Below are 24,536 nucleotides of genomic sequence, written 5' to 3'. Positions count from 1 at the left end.
ATGTCTATAAATTAAGACACTTATTGTGGCATAGTTACATTATAACTGCAGCTAACGCTTCCCTTACTGTTACTTCTGAAGTAAGATCCTAACAAGTCTTAATCTTGACTAACCTTATAAATGGTGATCACTAATAATCCTATAGCTTACAATTCAGAAAAGGGCATTTCTGATATTTAATTTCAACATTCCCTGGGATTTTCTAATGTTTTATGGAGATTCTGATTTATATAGCTAAAGGGAGAGGATAAATGAAAAGTCTGGATGTCACTAGTCTATTGACAAGAGCATCAACAGAAGAGGATTTATTTCACCAAGAGAAATTGTATTCTGAGTCAATTATTTGCAATACATAGTTTGCTAGATGCTATCATTTATAATACTGCGTCTGCATTTATAACAGTTGAGTTTAAGGAATTTGTAAACAGAACTTTTATCTGATCTAGACTTACAATAGGCATTTTCACTTTATCGTTTTTATTGCTATTTAATGCAAACTCAAACATTCTAGTTTGTGGCGGGGAATTCACTGCTGTACCTATTGTAGGGCATTTATTTATATTTTAGCAGAGTGCAGATATTTCAGGGAATCAGTTGTGGGATTTAAGACCTTTCACTGTAAGGCCAGTCTTCCAAAGCTGCATCAATAATGATTGAAAGTTGTTCATCTCTGCAGGCAGTTTAGTAGCCTACAAGAAATCACTTAGTGGTCTGAATTTAACTCCTGAGGGAACTGTCATGATTGACAGTTTCAACAAAGAGAACAAGAGTGGAATGGACCTGTTAACTAGGAATGAGTGAATTTTTCCTGTGGGCATGACAATGTTTACTACCCCGCAATTTAAGTTTAAGTGACCTGAGAATTTTAAAATGGAGAAAGATATTTTATTCGGTGGAAGAATATGGGGAATAGAGCAGACTTTTTTTCCCAACAAATACACAAGATTAGTTCTCTTACTGTTTCTCCATTGTGACCTCATTTAATGCATCAGTTAGAATTGAACATAGTGATGCTTTTACTTTGACTCTGCATTTGCTTTATTAGACTTCATTAATATAAACTATGTCATATCACTTATTATCATTTTCAGGAGAGGTAAATATAAAGGTTGTCTCCATAGTTCTCCCACCACCTTATCACCCGTGAACCATCAGCATATTCCCTGGTGTTCATCACCCATTTTGTGCCCTATCCTTCCCAGTATGCCTCAGTTCTCTGTTCAACTTGCTAGTTTTGGCTTTTTCTTGACCTTTCATTGGGTTTCTCTATATTCCACATATTAGTGAGGGCATTGGTATTTATGTTTACTATTCTATTTTCTATTATTTCAGGGAAACTCTAGTTGGAGTTGGTAAATTGGTGGATCTTATAATTTCTGAGGAAAAACTATCACAGCAGTCCCTGGGCATTCTCAAGATACTGCGTTATCTGACATTCTGTCTCTTAGTATAAATCACAGTCTAAGTTTTAGCAGTTTATGACTGTTTCCTTCAGCATAACATAAATAATTGTGGTGGTAAAGAGTCTTTCCATGTAGAAACTTTGAGCACTATTGTGATTGGTGTCTCCCTTTAGTAACTTGGAACTCTTTTCTGGAAATACTCCAGGTCCCAGAGGAAATGATAGAAAAAGTAGAACCCTCTCCTCACTACTGTAAGTGAATGAATATTTAATAAGCACTTAAAGTAAAAGCAGGTATATAATAAATGCTCTGTGCTTGTTAAATATAAAGTAAGGGTTGCAGAGCTGTTTTTGAGACCGTTTTAATGATTTAATGAAAGTTTTTTTTTAAATTCAAAGTCCCCTAAGTAGAATAAAACCCCTTTTAGACATGTTTACAACAGATATTAAGAACAGGATGATTCTATGTCTTGGCTATTGTGCATAATACTGCTATTGACATAGGAGTGTGTACACCTAGAGTTTTCATATTCATTTGATAAATACATAGAAATGGTATTGCTAAATCACGCGGTATTTTCATTTATAGATCTTGGGGTGATTATGCTAACTGTAATGTCAGAAAATGAAAGAGACTTACTGGATGGTTTCACTCATTTGTGTAATATAAATAACCAAAAAAAACTAACTTGCTAAACAAAACAAAAATAACTTTTAGACTCTGTGAAAAATATATTGGTTACCAGAGCGGGTGAAGGGTGGGGAAAAGAAAAAGTACTGTGATAGGATATTGGCACTCAGCTTTGGTGGAGGGTGAGTGAGGCATGTGCACATGTTGAAATGTGAGCTCCCAAAATAATATAGCCAGGTAAACAAATGCCAAATAAATAAAATTGAATTAAAATAAATTTATGGAATGTGTTTTTGAAACTTCAAATAAATATATTATCATGAATAAAAAGGTGATTAACAAAGAATGAAGTGGTTTCTGTGCTTTTTTGTGACTGCCAGATCCCAGTCCATAAGGATTCTTTTCAGATATGTCTTGCATGTAGTTGACTAGTCACAAACCAAGGAATTAGTGCCTCATGGTCCATGGCCTCCACTACCACTGCCAATAATGGTTCAGTCAGTGCCATAGGATTGTGTCTGATCCATAATTGTGTAATATAGCACCACCAGTAACAGTGAATCCAGTACTTCAGAAGAAGCTTGTTTCTTGGTTGTTTCATTTCCCCAAACCCTTATCTCACAAGTGGGTACTGACCTTGATGTTTTTTCCAGTCAAGTAGAAAGAGCCTAATTGTTGTTGATTTCACTTCTCAATATAACTCAAAATAATCTGCTTAGGTCACATTGACCAACTGTTAGTTATCTTGGAAGTATAATTGCAGTCAGCATCTCAGACAACTGGTGTGACTAATGGTTCTATTTTGTAAAGAAAACTTTTAAGAATATTGCAAATACTAAATTTTCTAGAATTACATCAATTTGTTCAGATTCTGGAGAATGTGTACCTCAGGATAATTCCTTGAAATGAATAGCATCTAGTAATATAGCCCTGAGATATACCTCCATATGATTTTTATCTCTGAATTTTTAAATTCTGCTTTAAAGTTGATATGTCCTTTTCTTATTCATAAAAATATTCCATCAGAATTGTTTAAATTGAATATAGTGATTAAATGAGCATTGTTTGCATGACCCCTGATAGAGATTATATGTAATACCAATCACTACGTCTAATGGCTCAGAGAAAATTTGTTCCATTTCCTCAAAACTCCAAATCTCCTCCACTTTTATAGAACTAAATTGTGACACTTAAACTATTATATGTGGAATCCCTAACCCTGAATGTGATATTATTGGGAGATGGAGCCTTTGGATATTAGATTTAGATGAGGTTATGAGGGTAAGATTTCCATGATGGAATCAGTGTCCTTATAAGAGGAGGAAGTGATTCCAGCGCTCACTGTCTCTACCTGGTAATATTACAGTGTATCATATGTAAGCTAGGAAATGTGCTGCTCACCAAGCTGAATAATCTTAGACTTCCAGCTTTCAAAACTGAGAAATAAATGTCTGCCATTTAATCCACTCAGTCTGTGGCATTATGTTAGAGCAGCTCAAGCTGACTAATATGTGAACAAATAAAAGATTTGTAATGAGTATTGGTCCCCTACTTTACTTTTAATGCTTACCCTGGACCAACCAGTGTTCTTTCAGATTGGTCAGAATTCCCACAGAGAAGAGTCTGACTCCATATACACCTAATAATGGTTCCTAGAGACCATAACCCAGACCCAAATAATGGTAGGATATGTAGCACTTCATTAAATGTTTCCCAAAAGATGGTTTAACAATTATTACTCCTTATTACAAAATTTCAATCATTTACTAATTTATATTTCCTAATTTAATTTAAATACATTTAATGTTTATTAATATTTCAAATTCTTAATTAAGTTTAAAAATATTGAGTTGCTATAGCTATTGATAAACACGTTTGTCATTAAAATAACTAATACAAAATCATTAACTTTTTGTAACTATGTTTGTCTCATGATCTATTCTTATATATTTATTTAATTTTTCACCTGTTAGGGCACAAAGGAAATCATCCCATACCCCACTGGGTTCGTGTTGACTGACAAATAATAAAACAAATATTAGACATATTGATAAGAAAAAAACGTCAGAAGTTTAATAACAACATGTATACCTCCTGTATACATGGGATAGGCCCAACAAAACTGAATAACGTGCCACATGGCTTCAGAGCCATCTTAAGTAGCTTAGCAATGACAAGGAAAGTTGGAATGAAGAAAGGGGAAAGTAAATTAAGGAGTTTACCAAGAGAGGCACAGAAAATAAAGGTAAGTAGATTTAAGTATTGCATTCACCTCTGAAGAGAGGTAAGGAGATTAGGTTTTCCCAGTAGAATGAGGAAGATGTCTTAAAGAGAAAAGTTTACATACAAATGTCTTTTTCAAAGATTTATTTATACAAGAACTGGGGTACAGGCCGATGTGCAGGAGGGTGAGAGGATTCACCAGAGACAGAGCGGGGAACAGAACAGGCAGACTGATGACATGCACTGCTGAGGGGAGCAGCGGGCGAGACAAGAGAGGTCTGCCGCGCCATGTGGAACCCTCACTGGCCAGCTGGGATCGAACCGGCACTGCAGAGGCTGTGGTCAGCTTCACAGCGCTGCGCTCAACCGCCCGCCACCAGGGGAGGCCCGGATCTAATTTTTTTTTTTTTAATGGAATCACAATGCTATCATTTTCTTAATTTCTTTTCTTTTTTTTTTAATGTGGAGAGTACTTTTTTTTTTATTAAAGATTTATTTATTTATACAAGCAGTGGGTACAGTCAGAAGCTCAGGAGGGCGAGAGAGTTCACCAGAGCCAGAGCGGGGAGCAGAGCAGGCAGAAGGGCCTAAGTACATAGCTGAGGGGAGCAGCGGGCCGGCAGGAGAGGTCTGCGCGCCATGCGGGACCCTCCTCTGGTGGCCAGGGAGCAGCCAGGGATCGAACTGGCGCTGCAGAGGCTGCGGGCAGCTTTGAAACCCAGCGCTCAACTGCTGCACCACCGGGGAGGCCCATAAATGTCTTTTTCAATAACAACCATCAACAGTCTTCAGAATCCCTCCCATGAAATCAATCTTTTGCCAAAAAGATGCTGTTGGAGTGAAAGATTTTTATTCTCCTAAACTTGTTAGTCAACAAGTTAATCTCCGTTAGAAAAGCACTTTATTTCTTAGTACTTAATGATCCTTTCAAATCTAATTTTTGCTATTTAAGATCACTTGGCGAGGATTATTTGCTATATAAAAATAAATATTTTTAATATAATTATATTCTATTATTAAAAATAATTTTATTTTTTATATATTGAGTTGTAGAATGTAATGCCATTATTTGCCTATTTTTTAAAAATTGCATCATTTTTAGTGAGGTAACATTGGGTTCAACACTGTATATAATTTAGGGATAAAGGTTTATGCGTCTTCAGGAATGTGTTCCACACTATACCCACCGTCAAAAAAGCACCATAGGGCCTCCCCGGTTGAGCACTGGGTTTCAAAGCTGCCCACAGCCTCTGCAGCGCCGGTTCGATCCCGGACTGCTCCCCGGCCACTGGAGGCGGGTCCCACATGGCGCACAGACCTCTCCTGCCGCCCGCTGCTGCCCTCCGCAGTGTACTTCGGTCCTTCTGCAATAAATAAATAAATAAAAAATAAATAAATAAATAAATAAATAAATAAATAAATAAATAAATAAATAAATAAATAGAAACTTTCTTAAAAAAAAAAAAGCACCCATAATCCTCTACTACCTTCCATTGGGTCCTCATCTCCATTTTCTTTCTATCCTTCCCCTTCCGTAGCCTCAGTTCTGTAGTGAGATTTCTAAGGTTTATTTTGATTTAGTTTTGTCTGTTCTTGTTTTTTCTTTTCTTTTTTTATATTCCTCACATGAATGAAAGTGTCTGATATTTACCTTTCTTCTTCTAACAGCCTGGTCTCCCATCCATGTTGTCACAAGACTTCATCTTTTTCTACAGCAGAGTAGTATTCCATTGGGCATATATGCTACAACTCCTTAATCCACTCATTTCTTGTTTGGCATTCAGGTTGCTTCCATAGCTTTCTATTGTATATAGAACTGCAATGAAAGTAACAATGTGTATATTGCCTTGAACTGGAGTTTTTTGTATTCTGATATAACCAAGGAGAGGAGTTATGGATCATATGACAAAATCTATTTTTAATATTTTGTAAAACCCCATACCATTTTTCATAGGAACTGGACCAGTCTACTTTCCCACCAACATTGCCTTTTCTCCATACCCTCACCTGTATTTGTTGTTCTTGATAGTTTTTGATATGGACCATTCTCACTGATGTCAGGTGGTATCTCTGTGATTTTGATTTGCATCCATAATGATAGGTGATGGTGAGCATCTTTTTGTGTGCCTGTTGGTGTCTGTATTTTTTTTTGGAGAAGTGTATAGATGTTAGATATGTGTGTTTTTTTTTTAATAGATGGTCTTTATTATGTCGAGCTATCTTTTATCCACATTTTTAGAGTTTTTATCTTTAATGAGTGGTGAATGCTTCTCTTGATAGGATCTTATGATTTTTTTTTCTTTTTTGATGTTGTGAATTATGATGATATGTTACAAATATGAGCCATCCTTGTATCCCTGGAATAAATCCAGCTTAGTCATGACACATGATCCTTTTAATATATTGTTCAATTTGGTTTGCTAAGATTTTGTTGAGGATTTTTAACATCTATGGTCATCAGGGATATTGGTCCATAGTATTCTTTCTTTGTTCTTTTAGTATCAGAGTGATATTAGTCTCCTAAAATGTGTTTGGAAGTATTTTTTCTTCCTAAATTTTTGTTTTATATATAGAGATGATGAGTTTGGCAATAAGTTGAGGTTTGGTTTTGCAGGGGATGTTAAATGATAATCTATTACAATAAAATGCATTACTATAAACTGTAGAATGATATGTAAGATATTAGATACATCCAGAATTTAAGGTAACAAAGTAGAGTTATACAACTGGCAGGTTGACATTGGAGTTCTGAAAGCGATTCACATAGAACTAAAGGATGGAGTTAGAAAAAGTATGTTGACATTTACAGTGAGAATTCAGAGTACAATTGTGCCTTCAAATGAAGTTTGACTCAGGGTCACTGTCAAAGGCAAGCTATTGGACTGGGTAAGTCGTCATAGGACTACAACTTCATGTTTGCATGTCAGCCTTTTATCCCTGTCCAGAAATAAAATTTCAATCATGATAATTGTTTATTCTATAAGGAAACTCTGATTTTTCTGAAAATCTGTCACATAAGAGGAAAGAGAAAATGGTATTTCTATAGCTGGGGTTATCATTGTTTGCCAGGAGTGGTAAGAGAGGTATCCACCAATGTAGTATAGAGCCAAAAGATGCATCTTTCATTTATTTTTTTCACTCAGTATGATTAAAATAGATTATATGAAGAAGTAAAAGTTTTGTTTAAATACATATATACACTTTGGTTTTCTCCTTTTAATTTCTTGAGGTATGCAACAGCTCAAATCACAAAATTAGAAAATTATCAGATTACCTTTCCTTCAATCATAATCTTGAATAATTCATAAAGAAGCCACATAAATGTAGCTAGTCTGACACAAAACAAGGAAGCAGTGTAATCCTTGTTTTTAATGATGTCATTCTTTTAGTTTTTAATAGAAATACCTGGATACTTACAAAACTGCTCTTCAATATAAGGATGTATGTATAATATTGAGTATCCAACATTTTAGTAAAATAAAGTTTTAATATTCCAAGTTGTAATATTTAACAGCTTAATTTAAACTTTCTGTGTTTCTTGGTTGCTCTTGATTTCATAAGTAGCTGGTTTAAATGCATAGTGAGTATATTTTCAAGTACATCCAATTTGCATGCCTCTAAGACTACCACCACTTTGATGTCAATTTAGAAATGTGATTTTGAAATATCTTTAAATGTGTATTAATTATTTTATAGCTATATGATTTTAAAATAGAATTTTAATATAAAAATATATTTGTCACTGATAATATATCAGTTAACTAATGTTCAACAATGATCATCAATGCCAAAGAGTATATACTCTTGTAGAAATTTTAGTTTTAACATAATGATTTCTTTAAATTATTAGACATTTTAAATGGTGATGCCAGACTAAAAAAATAGATGCTTAATAAATATTATTTATTTAATGAATAAATTTTTAAAGTCTTAAAAAATAAAACTGTAAGTGCCGACTAGAGTACTAAGAAATAAAAGTTTCATTGAGTTTAATTAAGCACGATTAAACATCCTGCCAAGCTCAGAAAACAGTTTTTAGAAATACTAGCAGTCCTTAGGCAACATAGGAGCCTTTAGTTAAATGAATTAAAAATGAGATTGAGAATAGAAATTTCAACACAGATGCCTACTCTATTAATTTGCTGATCATTGCTGAAAATTAGCTACACATCTGTTTTTGTGTATGTGTGAAACTGACATGTGTTATTGGTTCAATTAAAGTTAATGTACAGAATTAATTCTGACTAAATCCCTTATTTTCGAAATCATGATTTTCATGTTAAGTTTTCTAATTAAATTTCTGATTTTAATGCCTTTTTTTCCTCTTCCACAGCATTTAATGGAATTGTTAGTTTCTGATTAAAAGGTTCTGATAATGAAATAGCAATATGTCTACTTATTATAGAAATTATAGAAATAAAATTGCATGCTCTCAACAGTAAATGGAGGTTACATTAATATATTCCATCATCGGCTCTTAGTCACATTGGGTTTTCTTTTTGTTGATAGAATAAGATGACTTAGTCTTCCAACTTGCTTTTGAAAAATTACGAGCCTCAAAAATAAAAGGAAATACAAATGTTTTGGTTATTCTGCAGGGCTGAATTTTGGGTAAATAAATCAAGAATTTATTAATAACCATTTGCTAAGTGATTGTAAATGTTTTCCACTGCATCTGAAATGCAACTGTTCACTTTTTTGTTACTAATTTTCTTCTCAAGGAAATCACTAGTACTTAGGGATTTGAAGTTACTTGTTGCATAACTATTGAAAAACTGCTAAAAGCCAGTGATAGCCACTCAATCTAATTATTTACCTTTTGACTATGGGTTTTTTGTTGTTGTTGTTGTTTTAGGATTAAAACAAGGTGAGCCAACCATGACTGGCAAAACACAGACCAGCAATGTCACCAATAAGAATGACCCAAAGTCCATCAACTCCCGTGTTTTCATTGGCAATCTGAATACAGCTATTGTCAAGAAAGTTGATATTGAAGCCATTTTTTCAAAATATGGAAAAATAGTTGGATGTTCAGTTCACAAAGGTTATGCATTTGTACAGTACATGAGTGAGCGACATGCAAGAGCTGCAGTGGCTGGGGAAAATGCCAGAATCATCGCAGGTCAACCACTTGGTAAGTCAAGCATAGTTATATATTTCACATTAGTGTTCTAGTTTCTGCATATATCTGGATATGGTCTTATTTTTAAAAACCAGCAACACCATCATATCTATACTTTAGTTAACCAATTAGATTGTTTGTATATTTATAATATATATTTTTACAGAATATTGTTATACATGTTTGTCCTATTTTTCTCTACAAATAATTATTGCTATATAGAAATATAGATTTTATTCACACTTCTCCTGTTCATTTCATTGAATGAATGGGTAGTGCTTTCCAAAGGACATTGATAAGTTTTTCGTCTATCTGTTCTTTTCCATTTAACTTAATGTTCTTCCTCTATTTGGTTACCTTGATAGAAAAATTTTCTGACCTTTTTTGTTTTCTTTCTAAATGGAAATTTTTACTTTAGGCAACATCTGAGCCAGTATCAGGGAAAACTGCACTTATTGCTTGTATTCTGTTATTCTGAAATCAGCATATAATTGTAGAAATGCATTTAGTTTGTTTTTTAATGAATTGCCAATTTATGTCAATTAAAAGCCCAATTCATTTATTAATTAAACTGTAATTTTCTGGTGTCCCTCTTTCTTATCACACTCAATTGATCACTATTCTTTTGTGAAGAATGCAATGGGAAGAAGAAATATCAGCTCTAAAAATGTAGTGCCTTACCTAGAACAACCCAAAGGAAAAAACCGACACCAAATTACTTTGCTTTGAGAGGCACAGAATTAAATTGCGCTTCTAATAAGAAACAATTTCTCATTTGCGGTCATTCCTCTTGGATCCTCTCTTAGTTGTGTCCTCAGGTTAGTCTCTGAAGTATGTGTATTAATCAGCAGTAATCACTCTTTCTGCCTGAATTCAAGACAAAGACTCTTGTCCTTTAGTTGAAGTCTAGTCTTTACCTATATGTGCCTAAAACGAATGTCTCTTCATACAAAGAAACTGCTTTATAACTTTACTTAATAACTTTACTTTTCACATCAAGTGTCTGAATATATCCACCTCTTAAATCATGTACCTAGAAATTCAGGCAAAGGCATATCTTCCCTATGGGAAGCTGGTTCCTCAATGAAATCTTAAAGAAGAATCTTAGTTTTCCAGGAGGCATAGCCACTTCATGTTAAACATTGTGCTTTTGATTTTGATGAGGGAAAAGTTAGGTTTAACAAATTACTTGCTTCTTTAATTTCCTGATTCTCAAGTAAACCTTTGTGACTTGCAGGCCCTGCTAAAACCTGTAAACTCTTAATTTGAAGTAAATTGATTGTGGATCAAATAATAGCATTGTCATATGAAATTAATGTTAGCTTTATGTACCATGACCTAGCTAAACACTCTCTTTTCTCTGTACTGCACTGGGCTAGTACTTTATATTATTTAATCTCATATAAGTCATATGTAAGTATCTTCTTTTGAATAGAAACAATCTCTTCATATCACTCTATGTTAAAAACCTTTATGTGCAATTTAGAGATTAGGGTTAAATAGTTATAGTATCAGAAAAAATTAAACATCCTAATGTGAGATCTTATCATTCAATGAAGGTTGTAGCTGTAGTTTAAAATAAAAATAGACTATACACATGATTACATCTATAGATTATTAAATGGAAAATAGTTATTTTGATTCTGCAATTAGATGAGATGCTAAAAGGTGTTAATTTGGGTAGTAATTTATTGAAACATCTTTTATTGAAAGAAAATCTATCAGTAATTTGGTGGATGCATTAGTGTGATATAAAACTAGAAAAACAGGACACATGTTGAGTGCCCTCTGAAAGAGTTTAACTTTCAAATTATGGAAATAAAGAGGAAAAGTAAACAGAATGAGATGGGGGGAATATCCAGAATGATCCCCATAATACTGGGTTGCGTTCTCTCCTGAATATTGATGCAGATCACTAGGTTGAGAGAGACTGATTTCTTAAGGGGAAAAGGGTTTTGTGTAAGTCACTGAGTTCAGGACTGAGTCTATTTATTAAGTGTATTTATCTACATGCCCTGAAGATACCCAGATATATTATCAGTAGAATCTGGATCAAACTAAGAATAGAGATTTGTGAGTCATCAACATAGATAGAGAAAATCTGTAGAACTGGATAAGCTCCCTCACAGAAAGGATAGGGAATGAGAAGAATATGGGCTGAAAATGGATCTGTGGACAAATCCTGGATCAATAAGCACCTTTCTGATAAGCACTCTGAAAATCTAAATCAAAACTCTTTTCTATGTAGCTATTTGATCCCCCTACTCTAAGCTGTAGTTAGCATGGCCTCCCTAAACTTTCTGTATTAGATGACTACTTTGTTAGCCTTAGAGTTCTTAAGTCACTTGTCTTAAACTGCTAATTATCTCTAATCTTCCAAGGCCATATCTGTAAATGTTCTTATTGATGCTAATTTTTAAAAGCTCATTTATGAGAACTTAACCACATTATTTAAGGCATAAATTTCTTCCTACATATAATCAAAGTCATCTGTCCAGCTAAGTAGCAGAGAAAGCTCTATCTACCTTGCCAACTTTCAGTGTCTGTCTTTCATAAAGCCATTGGCATGGATAGAAATATTCCTAGACTATTTGCAAATCAACCATGGCAGACCTACCCAGGGTGCTTTTACTCATGTGAGTACAGCATACCTGAGAAATAAAGGGCAAGAATTCCATATCCATGTTATGAAATATTCTGTATCTTTCTGGGAAAAAAAATTTAGCATAAAATTTTTAAGTATATATTTTACATTCTTTTCAAATTCATATAAAATAAGAAAGTATTCTTTTAATTGATGACTCCTACCTAAAAATTATAGTGTGTAGAATAACTATGAGCTCAGAAATTGGAGCTCAAAGTACTAAAACTCTGATGTGAATTTTGAAAGTAAATCAGAGTGTAAGATCTTCATTAGTTTTTCCTCCCTAAGTGTTCTTCTATGTTGACAAAGTTCCTAATTTCTTTAACAGAATGCATGAAAATGCACCTTGAATTAGTTCAATGATGCATACATTTTATTAACATAACATGAACCTTAGGATTGTTTGTTTAAAAGCAAATTTTATTTCATGAAGTATTTTCCCTTTAAAAATATATAGCACATAGGGCCTCCCCGGTGGCGCAGCGGTTGAGCGCTGGGTTGCGAGACTGCGCGCGGCCTCTGCAGTGCCGGTTCGATCCCCGGCTGCTCCCCGGCCACCGGAGGAGGGTCCCACATGGCGTGCAGACCTCTCCTGCCGCCCGCTGCTCCCCTCAGCAGTGTACTTCGGTCCTTCTGCCTGCTCTGCTCCCCGCTCTGGCTCTGGTGAATTCTCTCACCCTCCTGCACTTCTGACTGTACCCAGTGCATGTATAAACAAAACAAACAAACAAACCAGCAAACAAATAAATAAAGCATGCCTCTATTAAAAAAAAAAAATATATATAGCACATAAACTAATAACTAATATATTTTTTCCTTGGGGTTAGAGTCCTATATTTTTATTGTTCCAGAGCAATTAAATGAAAACACACAAAGGACTTTTTTTTAACTGTAAATAATATATCCAGTTCCAGCTTTTTAAATTTATGATCAAAGCATATCCTAGATCTGATTGTTGGATATACATACTTATTTGGGGTACCTTTCTGTCCCCATTTTTATACTATTTTCTTTAAAGTTTGTGGCTTTATTAATTCTGAATTTTCTCATGCAATCTAAGGGGGCATTGACTTCATCCAAGCTGTGTTTCCAGGCTGTAGCACACGTTTCAAAATCACCTCTTCTTTTTCCTGTGATGGGTCTTCTCATTCCCAGATCACTGTAGCTATTTGGGTACATTTACCTGATAAATACACTTTATCTTATGTTTGGAGATATAATAATTGAGCACATTGAGCACATAATCCTTTTATGTGCTGGTTTTATAATGTGGTTGTGCAGAGATGTATTGTTAGTATTATTGCCTTCCAAGTGCCCATCACAGCATAACTCATGGTACTATACAGAAAAGGAATCTTGATTGTAACTTACCTTAGTTGATTCTATACATTTTCAGTTTTTAAAACATCCTTTGCACAGTAGTAGAAAAAAGATATATCTTTTTATCCCTGGTCTCTTGCCTTTGATATGTAATGGAAAATTGTTAAGCCTTCTCTGGAAAAGTAGAATTGATTGCATTTTGAATCACATTACTTGTGGATCTAGCTATAAACTACTCTGAATCCTTTTTGAAGAAAACACAATTTCTATCATGTAAAACTCCTTACAAATGTGTTTCTGAATTTGATATCTAAAAATCAAAATTTAAAAGGCATATTCTCTTAGTATTTCATTGACTTTGGATTCTAAGTGTTGTTAATATTGGAAATACTTCTTACACTGTTACTCTAAATTTATTTGTTGGAAATTTTTTTCTCATAACTACTACATGAAAGGTAAAACAAACTTTGAAATGTTTAGTATTAATAATTTTTATGAGAGGTCACACATAAAGTGTCCTTTTCTATCAAAATGCCATGCAGAGGCTGGAAACTATGCCTAGATCATTGCCAATTTCTGCTGATTACACTGGCTTGATTATGCACATGCTATAAATAAACATTTGTAATGTCTGTATTTTTAGATTATTTCACTGCTATGATGCTTACAGAAGACACAGTTTATGAAATTAAGAAGACAGTTACTAGAACTAGGAAGAACCAAACCTTAAATAATTGATCTATGCAAATTATTTTTGCTCTAAAACCTGCCATTGAGAAGCAATATCTAGCTTGGAAAAAATAATCCTTAAAAAATAGAATTAAATAAAATGCATTATAAATATCTTGACAATGTTGAAGGAATTCAAAGGAGAAACATGGTAAATAGAGATTGTTAAATTTATTTTTTTGAAGATTTATTAATTTATTCATACAAGAACTGGGGTACAGGCCAGAGGCATGGGGTGGGGGGTTGAGAGGATTCACCAGAGCCAGAGCAGAGAACAGAACAGGCAGATTGAGTGAAATACACTGCTGAGGGGAGCAGCGGGCGAGTCAGGAGAGGTCTGTTGTGCCATGTGGGCTGCTCCCTGGCTGGGGATTGAACTAGTGCTGCTGTGGCTGCAGATATCTTCATAGGTTGCCTCTTAACCCCTTGCATGACCAGGGAGGCCTGATATTGTTAAATTTAAATTTAAATTTGATCATAAAGGAAGTAATAGAAATGCATTAGTAGGGAGGAAGCTATTGGAAAGAGAGTAAGAAGAAAACAAACAAATGGTTTAAACAATCCATCAAGTATGCTCTATGAGTAATGGATTTTAAATGTGTTTTTATCCCAGATATCATTCTGTATCCTGAGTTATCTTTTCAAAATTCAAATTCAATTATGTCACCCTCTGATAAAAACTTTCAGGGCCTCCCTGGTGGCGCAGCAGTTGAACACTGGGTTGCGAAGCTGCCACAGCCTCTGCAGTGCCTGTTCTATCCCTGGCTGCCAGGCAAGGGTCCCACATGGCGCACAGATCTCTCCCGACATGCCTGCTGCTCCCCTCAGGAGTGTACTTCATCAGTCTGCCTGCTTTGCTCTCCCCTCTGGCTCTGGTGAATTCTCTCACTATCCCCCGCTTCTGACTGTACCCAGTGCTTGTATAAATAAATAAATAAATCTTTAAAAAAAAAAAAAAAACTTTCAGTGATTTCTCATTGTGTTCAGAAAAAAGAGTGGAACCCATGCTGTGGCCCAGCAGTTTCTACCTGTTTTGCTTCTTACTCATCTGCAGATTCATTTCATATCATGGCCCTCTCAGCCTTGCTTCAGCCTCCATCTTTTTTTTTTTTTAATTTTTTCCATGTTAACATCAAACTTTTATTTTCTTTTTCTTTAAATTTATTCTTATATTGGTGTTCATTTTTGTATAGTAATTGGTTTCTACCCTCAGGTGTAATCTCTGAAGTTCTCCCACTATTTTATCATTCGTGAACCATCACCATAGTCCCCTATGCTCTTCCCTCCCCTGTTGTGAACCCTTTCCATCCCCCTCCCTTGCTGTATGCCTCACATCTATGGTCAGCTTCCAAGTTTTGTTTTTTCTATTTTTTCTCTCTCAGTTTCTCTATAATCCACATATAAGTGAAACCGTTAGATATTTATCTTTTTTCCTTCTGACTTATTTCACTTAGCATAATCCTTTCCAGTTCCATCCATGTTTCCACAATGGCATGAGTTTGTCTTTTTTAATTGCTGAGTACTAGTCCATTGTGTATATGTACCACATCTTTATTTAGATGCATTCATTAAACTCCGTCTAAATTAACATCTGGAACAAGTCAGTTCCTGGAACAAGTCATCCTTTTTCTCTCAACAGAGACTTTGCAAAAGTTGTTGACCCTGTGGAGCATCTTCCCCACCAAGCTCCCTACCTCATTTCTCATTTCTTTACTCTTTTTATTCAGCTTACTTCAGATCTCAATTCAGATGCCATTAACTTAGTAAAATCTAATACAATTTCACAAATCCATATGAAAGTTTGAGTTCCCTTGCTAGCATATATCTGCTTTTCTTTTTTATATATTTTATTGTATTATATATATTTTTATATCATTTTTCATTTTTGTGCAATGTATGCATTTTCATCTTGGTTATAGTCCCATACATGTCCCACCCCCACCTTGTTTTGATCCTACTCCCTCCTCCCCACCCTGTTGTGTCTCTGGTTCATAGTTGCTTGTTGCTTGTTGATTTTGATTTTTACTTTATTAGAATTATGTTTTTTCCTGGTCCCTTATTTAGGTTTTCTAAATTCCTGCTATGAGTGACTACCTTTCAATCATATTTTTATATTTAGTAATTTTTAACTAGTATCACTTCCTTCCCCTTCTAGATTAAGTTTCTTGAGCCCTGCCTGTCACTGTTTATATTAATCCTCTTAGCACCTAGTGAGTTAACACCTGGTGAGAGCTAGTATTTCCTTACTAGTATGTGCTTGATGGATGGTCGAATGTCTAGAGAAGTGAATGGATATCACTAAAGGGCTTTTTCCCCCTATTGAAAAGAGCAACGCAAGATGAAGCCCAAAGAAGGAGGGAAAAGGGGGGAATAGGAGGTGGAGGAAAAGGAAAAGGATAAAGAGGCAAAATAAAAACATGGGAGAGGTGCAATTGCAAGTTCCATGGACAGAGAGCTCTTTACCTGCAGTTTAGGTTTGCTGTAAAAAGAAAATGAAAGAAAGAAAGAAAAAGAGAAAAAGAGAAAGAGAGAGAGAGAGAGAGAGAAAGAGAAAGTTACTGTGCTTTCTTCCTAGGATTACTAGGTATTCAGTCTCTCAAAGGGCACACAACCAAGAGTAGCTATTCAATAAGCCTGATTAAAATTTTTGTAAATATAATCCAGTCTTTAAAAAGCAGCAAATCTTAATGCATATTTTATTCAAAGTTTATAGTAATTGATATATTCATTGAATAAAAAAGATTTGTTCATTGAAAACCTTCTCTACATTCCTTAAAATGTCATCATTTCATAGTTCTTGCTTATTACTAGTTGGGTATTTGCACAGTAATTCATCATTGTCAGAGCTCTTTCAAGCACAGATTATCTTCTTTGATTCTTCCAACAATGATGGGAAGTCAGTAATATGAGTATGCATATTCTGCTGGTAATAATTGAAGTTCAGAGAAATTGACTTGCTCTATATCACACAAATGGTGGTATAGAATATCAAACACATATTTTAACCCTAATTATTTTAACTATTCTTGCCAGAAGTTCTTTTCATAGCAATTGATCAGTAAAGTGACTATGCACTTTCTCATCCATGCTGGGATACTTCTGAGAGTGAGAGTGGATGCTTATGTTTGATATCATGCCTAGCCAGGATTATCCTGGACATACTGGAATGTATGATCCTTATTTTATTGCATTGCACTAGATGGAGACTTGTCAGTTTATTTGATCTTTCCAATAAGACAAATACTGTATAGCTTGTTAAAGTCTACCCAATTTCATATCAGATAAATCCTAACATTTTAATAGTACATAAAATAGAAATTGTATTCTTCCTGATATAAAATATAAACAGTGCCATGAAGAGGAGATAGAGTAGGGATGGAGCCTCTATCTTTCTCCTTCAGCCAGAACATAAACTTAGTAGAAGTTCTCTGGGATTAAAAACTACACTGATATTTAGTGCAATTGTTACAAGTTACTTGCTAAATATTTTATATGTATTATTTTTGTTCTATCGTAATTAGCATTCGTTTGGTTACATAGTCCTGTATTTTGCACTCTTTGGTGACCTTTCAGTAGCAATACAGAACTTTAGAGCAGTGTTTCCTAACTTGGCATTATTGAAATTGGACTTTTGTTTGGGGATCTATCCTGTGCATTGTAGTATAGTTAGTGTCACTGGTAATAGTAGGAAGTGGAAACTTCTACCTACTAGTTGCCAGTATCACCCTCTCCATGTAATGACAACCAAAAATGTGTCCAGCTATTTCCAAATTTCCTCTAAGGGGCAAAATCTCCCATGATTAAGAATGATTAAAGTAGTCATTTGCATTTTTTGATAATAACTTATAATTTATAAAAAAGGATTTTTTTTCATTTTGTCCAAAAAACAAAACTATGTATGTGCATTTCAGAACAATTATAACAATGTGTTTACTTACCACTATATCACCAGTGTGTTTTAATCCTTAAAAACAAAAATGCCAGGAAATATTGATGTTTGTATAGTTGACATGTTTGATGTGCTCACTGATTTTAAACAAGAAAGGAATTGTGTCTTAAAGCCTCTTTCTCCTCACATCTTTAGTATTATGCCTTTTAGAGATGTCATCCCCTGCCCCTGCCCAGTACAACCTTCCATTCAGAAATTTCAGATAATCACTAGAAAAAAAAACCTTGTAAAAGTGTGCTGTAAAAATTTTTAGTTCTCAAACTACTCAGCTTCAGGATGATATTCAAATATGTATTATTCAACAATACCACTAAAAGCTTCCTAAAGCAAAGACAGCATCTCTAGCTGATGTTTTCTCTAACAAATACATTCTAAAATTCATCAATCCTACTCCATTTTGTTAAATAATGTTCTCCTGGATATGCCTTGAGGTACAAATTTGATGCAATGTCTGAACATCTAGTAAAGACAGATTGACAGAGAGCCTGTGCAGAAATGATGAGTATGGATGATCACATTAGATAATAGAGCCCATGCAGAATCCTGTGAGAAGTGCACAAGTCTAATGAGGGCTTCTCAGTTAAGAAAATCTTATAGAAAACATCCAAGGAATGCTACCAGTAATAAAGAATATTTTTAGCAAGGCACCAATATATCAACCTGTTACCATTTGTACATGTTACAGGGCAGGGAGAAGGGCACCCCAAGAACCCCAAACCTGCCTGCTCTGTATAGGTTCTGTCATCTGCCAATCAAGACAAAGCATAAAGACCTCTAATGGAAAGGAACTTTAATACAATTAGTATGCAACAAAGAAAAGACAAAGAATATAGTTTCCAAATCAAGTACCCAAAGTTACCCGTCCCCTTATGGGTAAAAGTCCAGTCAAACAGGATTGGCCCAAAGCAAGTCCCAAAAGCCTGACACAAGTCTAAAGCACCTTCAGGCAGGGACCAATAGAAAAGGGTCAGGAACAGTAAGACAAGCCTGGGAGGGAAAGAGCAAAATCAAAATCAAGATAAAAGCTGCCATTGTTAACCTCCCCACAGGTCTCTCATCCACATCTGTCTCATCAGTCCAGGACCAAGAAGCAAGTGCAGCTTCTTCACATGTCTCTCTGTTCCATGTGCCTCCTCTAGGTCTCCTGGCTCTCCATCCTGCTTTCTTCCTTCTCCAGTCTCCTATCCAGCTTCTTCTCCCTGCTCATTCCACCCTCCTTTGGGGGAGGGGGGTGCAGGTAACCTGGAACATCCCCCTTTTTGGGGGGACCACACTGTTACATACTGATAAAATAAAATAAGAAAAAAAAATAGCTTTTGCCTCAATGTCTAAAGAACTTACTTTCTCCACTTGATAGTTTGGCAAAACTTTCACTTCCAGAGATATAAATCATAAGTTAATCCTTCAGCTACCTTGAACATTAACTGCAATGATAATATGAATTTTGAATTAGTAAATTGTTGAATTTTTTGAAACTATTTACCATGGCAGATTCCCTTCTGCCACCGCTTAAGAAATGTCCAACACTTTGCTATATTTTGAATAGCCATTTTTCACAAACTTTTATATTATACAGACATTCAAAATAATTATCAATCATAAAATGTTATATTTAGATGGCCATTATATTTGTTTTCAAAAATCTGTAAGGACTGTAAAGAGTATGAGTGGTGTACATGAATAGACAAGTAAAGAATTATTTATGAAAGAGCATTCAGTTTAATAAGTCACTTTTATTTTCTCGTCTATGTTTGCTGAGGTAATGTTCCCATTCTAAAACAGTGGATATACTAATAGTGTTCTTATTTTTATGTTAGTTTCATTCATCAGCCTCAAAGAAGTTCAAGATTCACTGTTTTATTTTAAAAATTATCTTGCCAGCATCCTTCAATGTAGCAAATAATTAATTTTACTAATCCCATTTTACAAATTAGGAAATCCATTAATGTTTGTCTCTTCAAGAGAACATGCTTTTATGAAGATAAAATAAATGTCTTGTAATTTCTTTCTAACATTTTCAAATTTACTATAAAATATCCTTAATTTTACTATCCAAAGTATACATATAATACCTGCTAATTGTTTGAGATGCCTTAATCTTCTTCTTCCGTCCATCTTCATCCTCATCCTCCAGTGCTTTCAGATAATACTTATTAAAACACTGTGGGCTGCAAAGAACAATACACATTTCATGTTTTCAGTAATTAACAGAGCTTCTTTATATGCTGTAAACAAATGCTAATTAGCAAACTTCCTTGATAGCGTGAATTATAGTGCTAATGGTCTGTCAGCCAGGGAAATACATGAGCCCTCATATGTTAGAAAACCTGAGGTATTTTCTCTACATCTCTAAAACTGCTTATTGACTCAATGACCAAATCTAAATTAATGAAAACAATGGTAACTACTGTTCATAAACAGTTTCTTCATTGAGACTACAAGTAATAGAAAGATTATATTAGTTCTAATTTACTCTCTAGAATAAAACCAGACACAATATTAGATAAAATACAGTACCTAAAGTTATCCTTTAATCTTGCTAATATCTATGAGTCACTTGTGATTGACTTCTGAACGTATACTGATAAAATTATTCTTTCAACAATGTTAGATACATGTCAACACACATTAAACTCTAAAGGGGCATAGAAACACAATGGCATATCAAAATTATATTAAGTTGAAGTAAAGCAAACTTTAAACTAATGCAGTACAATAAATGACTGCCCTTGGAAAATGTTCTAATTGTATATTAAAATTTGTATATATAAAATAATATGGAAATGAAAGTGGCAAATACAAGATAAAGTATGATATGATGCAGCTCCCATAACATAAAATAATAAAGTATTGTAAGTTTGTGGGTAATTGTGGAGTAAAATGAGCACATTTGATACAGTAGAAGGTAGAAGATAATAAGATAAACCACATTGGAATGCAAAACACCAAGTACTACAGGACTTTTAAAAGGGATACAGTATTGTTAAGGTTTTTGCAGGAGGTCTTTTGGGAAAAGCAGATTTGAACTTAAAGACCTTAGGAAGAATCAATCTAAACTAGGTGGCAAAAATTAAAAATATGAATCCTTAAGAAAATCCTGGGCATCACAAGTCCTAATTTAAATTGAAACTAAAATGCAGATATTGAATGTAAAACTGTCATTTTTTTTTTATTTTAAGGTATTTTTTATAAATTTTATTTTTATATTCCCCATACAATTGCAACCCCCTTATTTTGACCCCAATCCCTCCCCTCCCTGCCCCCCACCCCCCATAGAGTGTCTCTGGTTCATAGTTGTTTGTTGATTTTGATTTTTCACTTTATTATAGTTATTCATTTTCCTGGTCCCTTATTTAAGTTTTCTAGATTCCTGCTATGAGTGAGACCATCCAGTATTTTTCTTTTTCTTTCTGGCTTATTTCACTGAGCATGATCCCTTCAGCACCATCCATGTTGCTGCAAATTGCATGTGTTTATCTTTTTTGAATGCTGAGTAATATTCCATGGTATAGATATACCATGTCTTCTTGATCCAGTCATATATTTTTGGGCATTTGGGTTGTTTCCAAAGCTTAGCTATTGTAAACAGTGCTGCTATAAACATAGGGGTGCAGATGCTCTTTGGAATGGATGTTTCTGTGTCCTTTGGGTAAATACCTAGGAGTGGAATTGCTGGATCATATGGAAGCTATATGTTTAGTAGGTCAAGAAATCTCCACACAGCTCTCTATAGTGGTTGGACCAGTTTGCACTCCCAAACTGTCATATTTTTTGAAAAAATGGTGGCTAGAGTCTAGAATCTAGGCTCTGGGCTGATGCTTCCTATATCAGAGTCCTAGCTTTCCTCTTATCAGCTATGTGATAGTGGGCAAGTTCTAAAGGTCTGGGTGTTATTCTTTAGTCTATAAAATGGAGATAATCATAAAAGGATTCACCTAATAGAGCTGGTATAAGGATTAAATACAGCAACATATGTAAAATGCTCAAAACATTGCCTGAGATATAAAAGCGCTATCAATATCAAAGGAGAGTAGAAGGTCTAAACATTCTATTATGTGCTAATGCTTAATGGGTTATAAAACCTTTCTTAGGATGACTTCACTTTCCTGAAGATGTTTTACTCAACTTTATTCTTTCTTGACTGTGGTTTCTTCATACATGGGGAGAGCATGAGTTACAAGTGCCCAAGGAGGTCAAATATTCATTATAATTTAGATTTTTCTGCCCTGCTGAAGAAATCTTTCCCTACTACATAATAATGGAAACATCTTCCTAGGGGATTTTTTTATTTGTTTATTATTTATATTTACATTTTAGTATGTTTGGAATTGTATTTGTTTTTTGGTGCCAGTTATTCAGAACAAATCCCATTTGTACATTCTGATTTTCTTGGAAAATATTTTATATTCTTCCTATAATAATAATGTTCTAATAGTGACACTGCCTGAGAGTTAATTTCTAGACTTAATTTTAGTGGTACAAGCTCTTTGCCTAGTGTTGCTAAGTTTAAAGAATTTTTAAAAGACATTTTATAAATATATAAAAGACACTTCATAAATATAAATATATAAACATGAATAGTCAAAAATGAGAAATAGTAGATATTTTTGAGGTAGAAGAGCAAAATAGGAAAAGTGATAACTTGAGACTGAAGTAAAATGATTTTTAATAGAAGTAGCATTGTATTGTAAAATAATTTTTTAATAGAGTAGATTGTATTACATTATACAGGTCAAGAGTTCATCTTTGAGATAAATGTGTATCTGCTATATTAAGGTCACCGCTAAAAGTCCAAATCTATCCTCCACCATTGTCCCCTTTTTCCTGACTCACCCCACATCTCCAGTCCCTGCTTCCACCTTTCCTTCCCTTCTTGTTACCAGTCATTGGTCTTGTAATTCAAAAGAAAATTAACTTTTTAATAGGCTTTCTATTTTTCTCTTTTTCACAGAGAAAGGTGTATGTTTGGGGGTAGAGTAATTTAAATGTGCATATTAAATTATATCAAACATCTTTTTAACATTTATTGAGATGATCATATGACTTGACTCTAATAGTGATGCATTATTATGTATTAATGGACTTTTAAATATGGAACCTTCCTTGAATTACTAGAATAAAACCTACCCTACCTCATTTTCCTTTGGCTTAGTTGTTGAAGGTTATATTTGTAAGTTAAAAAAAATACATTGATGGTTATTTTCTTTCAGCACTTTAAAGATGCCCAAGAAGTACTAATATAGGTTATAGTAAATATATTTTCTTTAAGTTGAACAACTTGCTAATATAACCATTAAAATTGAATCAAAGTATATGGCAAATATACAGCAAAATGTATTTGCTTTAAATTCATGCCATAATATTGAAAATGCTTATAAGTTCTAGATTTCAAATTATATTAAATCATTGCTAACCACTAATTGTTAAAAATGAAAATAAAATGTCTATGTAGACTTAACATGTTTATTTTCTTAAAAAATAAAATATTTGGTTTTTATGCACCCTTATACCTTATTTTGTGAAAACAGAAGTAGGTTTATATTATAGCAGAAATAATGTAGTTCTTTAGAAATTCATAAGAACATTTCATTACTTCAGGGCATAAAAATTATAAAGTTTCTAAAAATACTATTATTCTCAATTTTTTTTCCAAATTAAAAATAAATCAATTTTTTTTTTTTTAAAGATTTATTTATTTATTTATTTATTTATACAAGCACTGGGTAAAGTCAGAAGCGCAGGAGGGTGAGAGAATTCACCAGAGCCAGAGCGGGGAGCAGAGCAGGCAGAAGGACCAAAGTACACTGCTGAGGGGAGCAGCGGGCGGCAGGAGAGGTCTGCGGCCATGTGGGACCCTCCTCCGGTGGCCGGGGAGCAGCCGGGGATCGAAATGGCGCTGCAGAGGCTGCGGGCTGCTTCGCAACCCAGCGCTCAACTGCTGCGCCACTGGGGAGGCCCAAAATAAATTAAATCTTACTACAAAATATAAAAGCTTTTCAAGTTCCTTAGTGGATTTTTACTTAGTAAGTGTAAAATATAAAAGAACCATACGTACAACAATGATTGTTTCAAGGTAAGAAAATAATTATTTTATTGCAATTAAATCCTTGTCCTGTAACTGTTACTCATGTTGTAAACATCACCTAATATTGAAAACAGAAATTTTATTAAATTTAAACTTAATGTATTTATTATAATTTCCTGTTTTATTAATTTTATTGAGATTTATATTTCTACCAAAAAAATCTAGAAAAGAATACAAATTTATATGAAATAAACCATTTTGAAATGGTGACAGATCCATCCAGATTTTTTGACAATATAACATTTTATTATTTCAGTTTACAAACTTTTAAAACGGAAAACAAGCTTTAATTATTTCCATTAACAACTGTCAACATAGTTTTGCTGCTTTGAAAATGGCAATTAGACAAACTCTACCTCAGAATCATTGAAATCCAGATTCAGCTATAGTTCATGGAATGAACCGACTGTTTGACTATATGTGCTTGAGAA

General features: G+C 34.1%; 1 protein-coding gene across 1 annotated transcript in view; it reads left to right on the top strand.

Annotated features, from left to right (window-relative positions):
• Positions 1-9,116: 9,116 nt before the first annotated feature.
• The window catches only part of RALYL (RALY RNA binding protein like), a gene marked incomplete at its 3' end in the record, with an annotated part of 289,268 nt that continues 273,848 nt past the window's right edge, over positions 9,117-24,536 (top strand). The window contains exon 1 of the mRNA XM_084230548.1: positions 9,117-9,390. Coding sequence (XP_084086674.1) covers positions 9,135-9,390 — 256 coding nt within the window. The 5' untranslated portion in view covers positions 9,117-9,134. The remainder of the gene's footprint in view (positions 9,391-24,536) is intronic.

The sequence above is a fragment of the Talpa europaea genome, assembly GCF_964194135.1.
Source record: "Talpa europaea genome assembly, chromosome: 3".
Taxonomy (NCBI): Eukaryota; Metazoa; Chordata; class Mammalia; order Eulipotyphla; family Talpidae; genus Talpa; species Talpa europaea.
The sequence above is the reverse complement of the archived record's forward strand: the minus strand, read 5'-3'. Positions and strand labels throughout refer to the sequence as shown.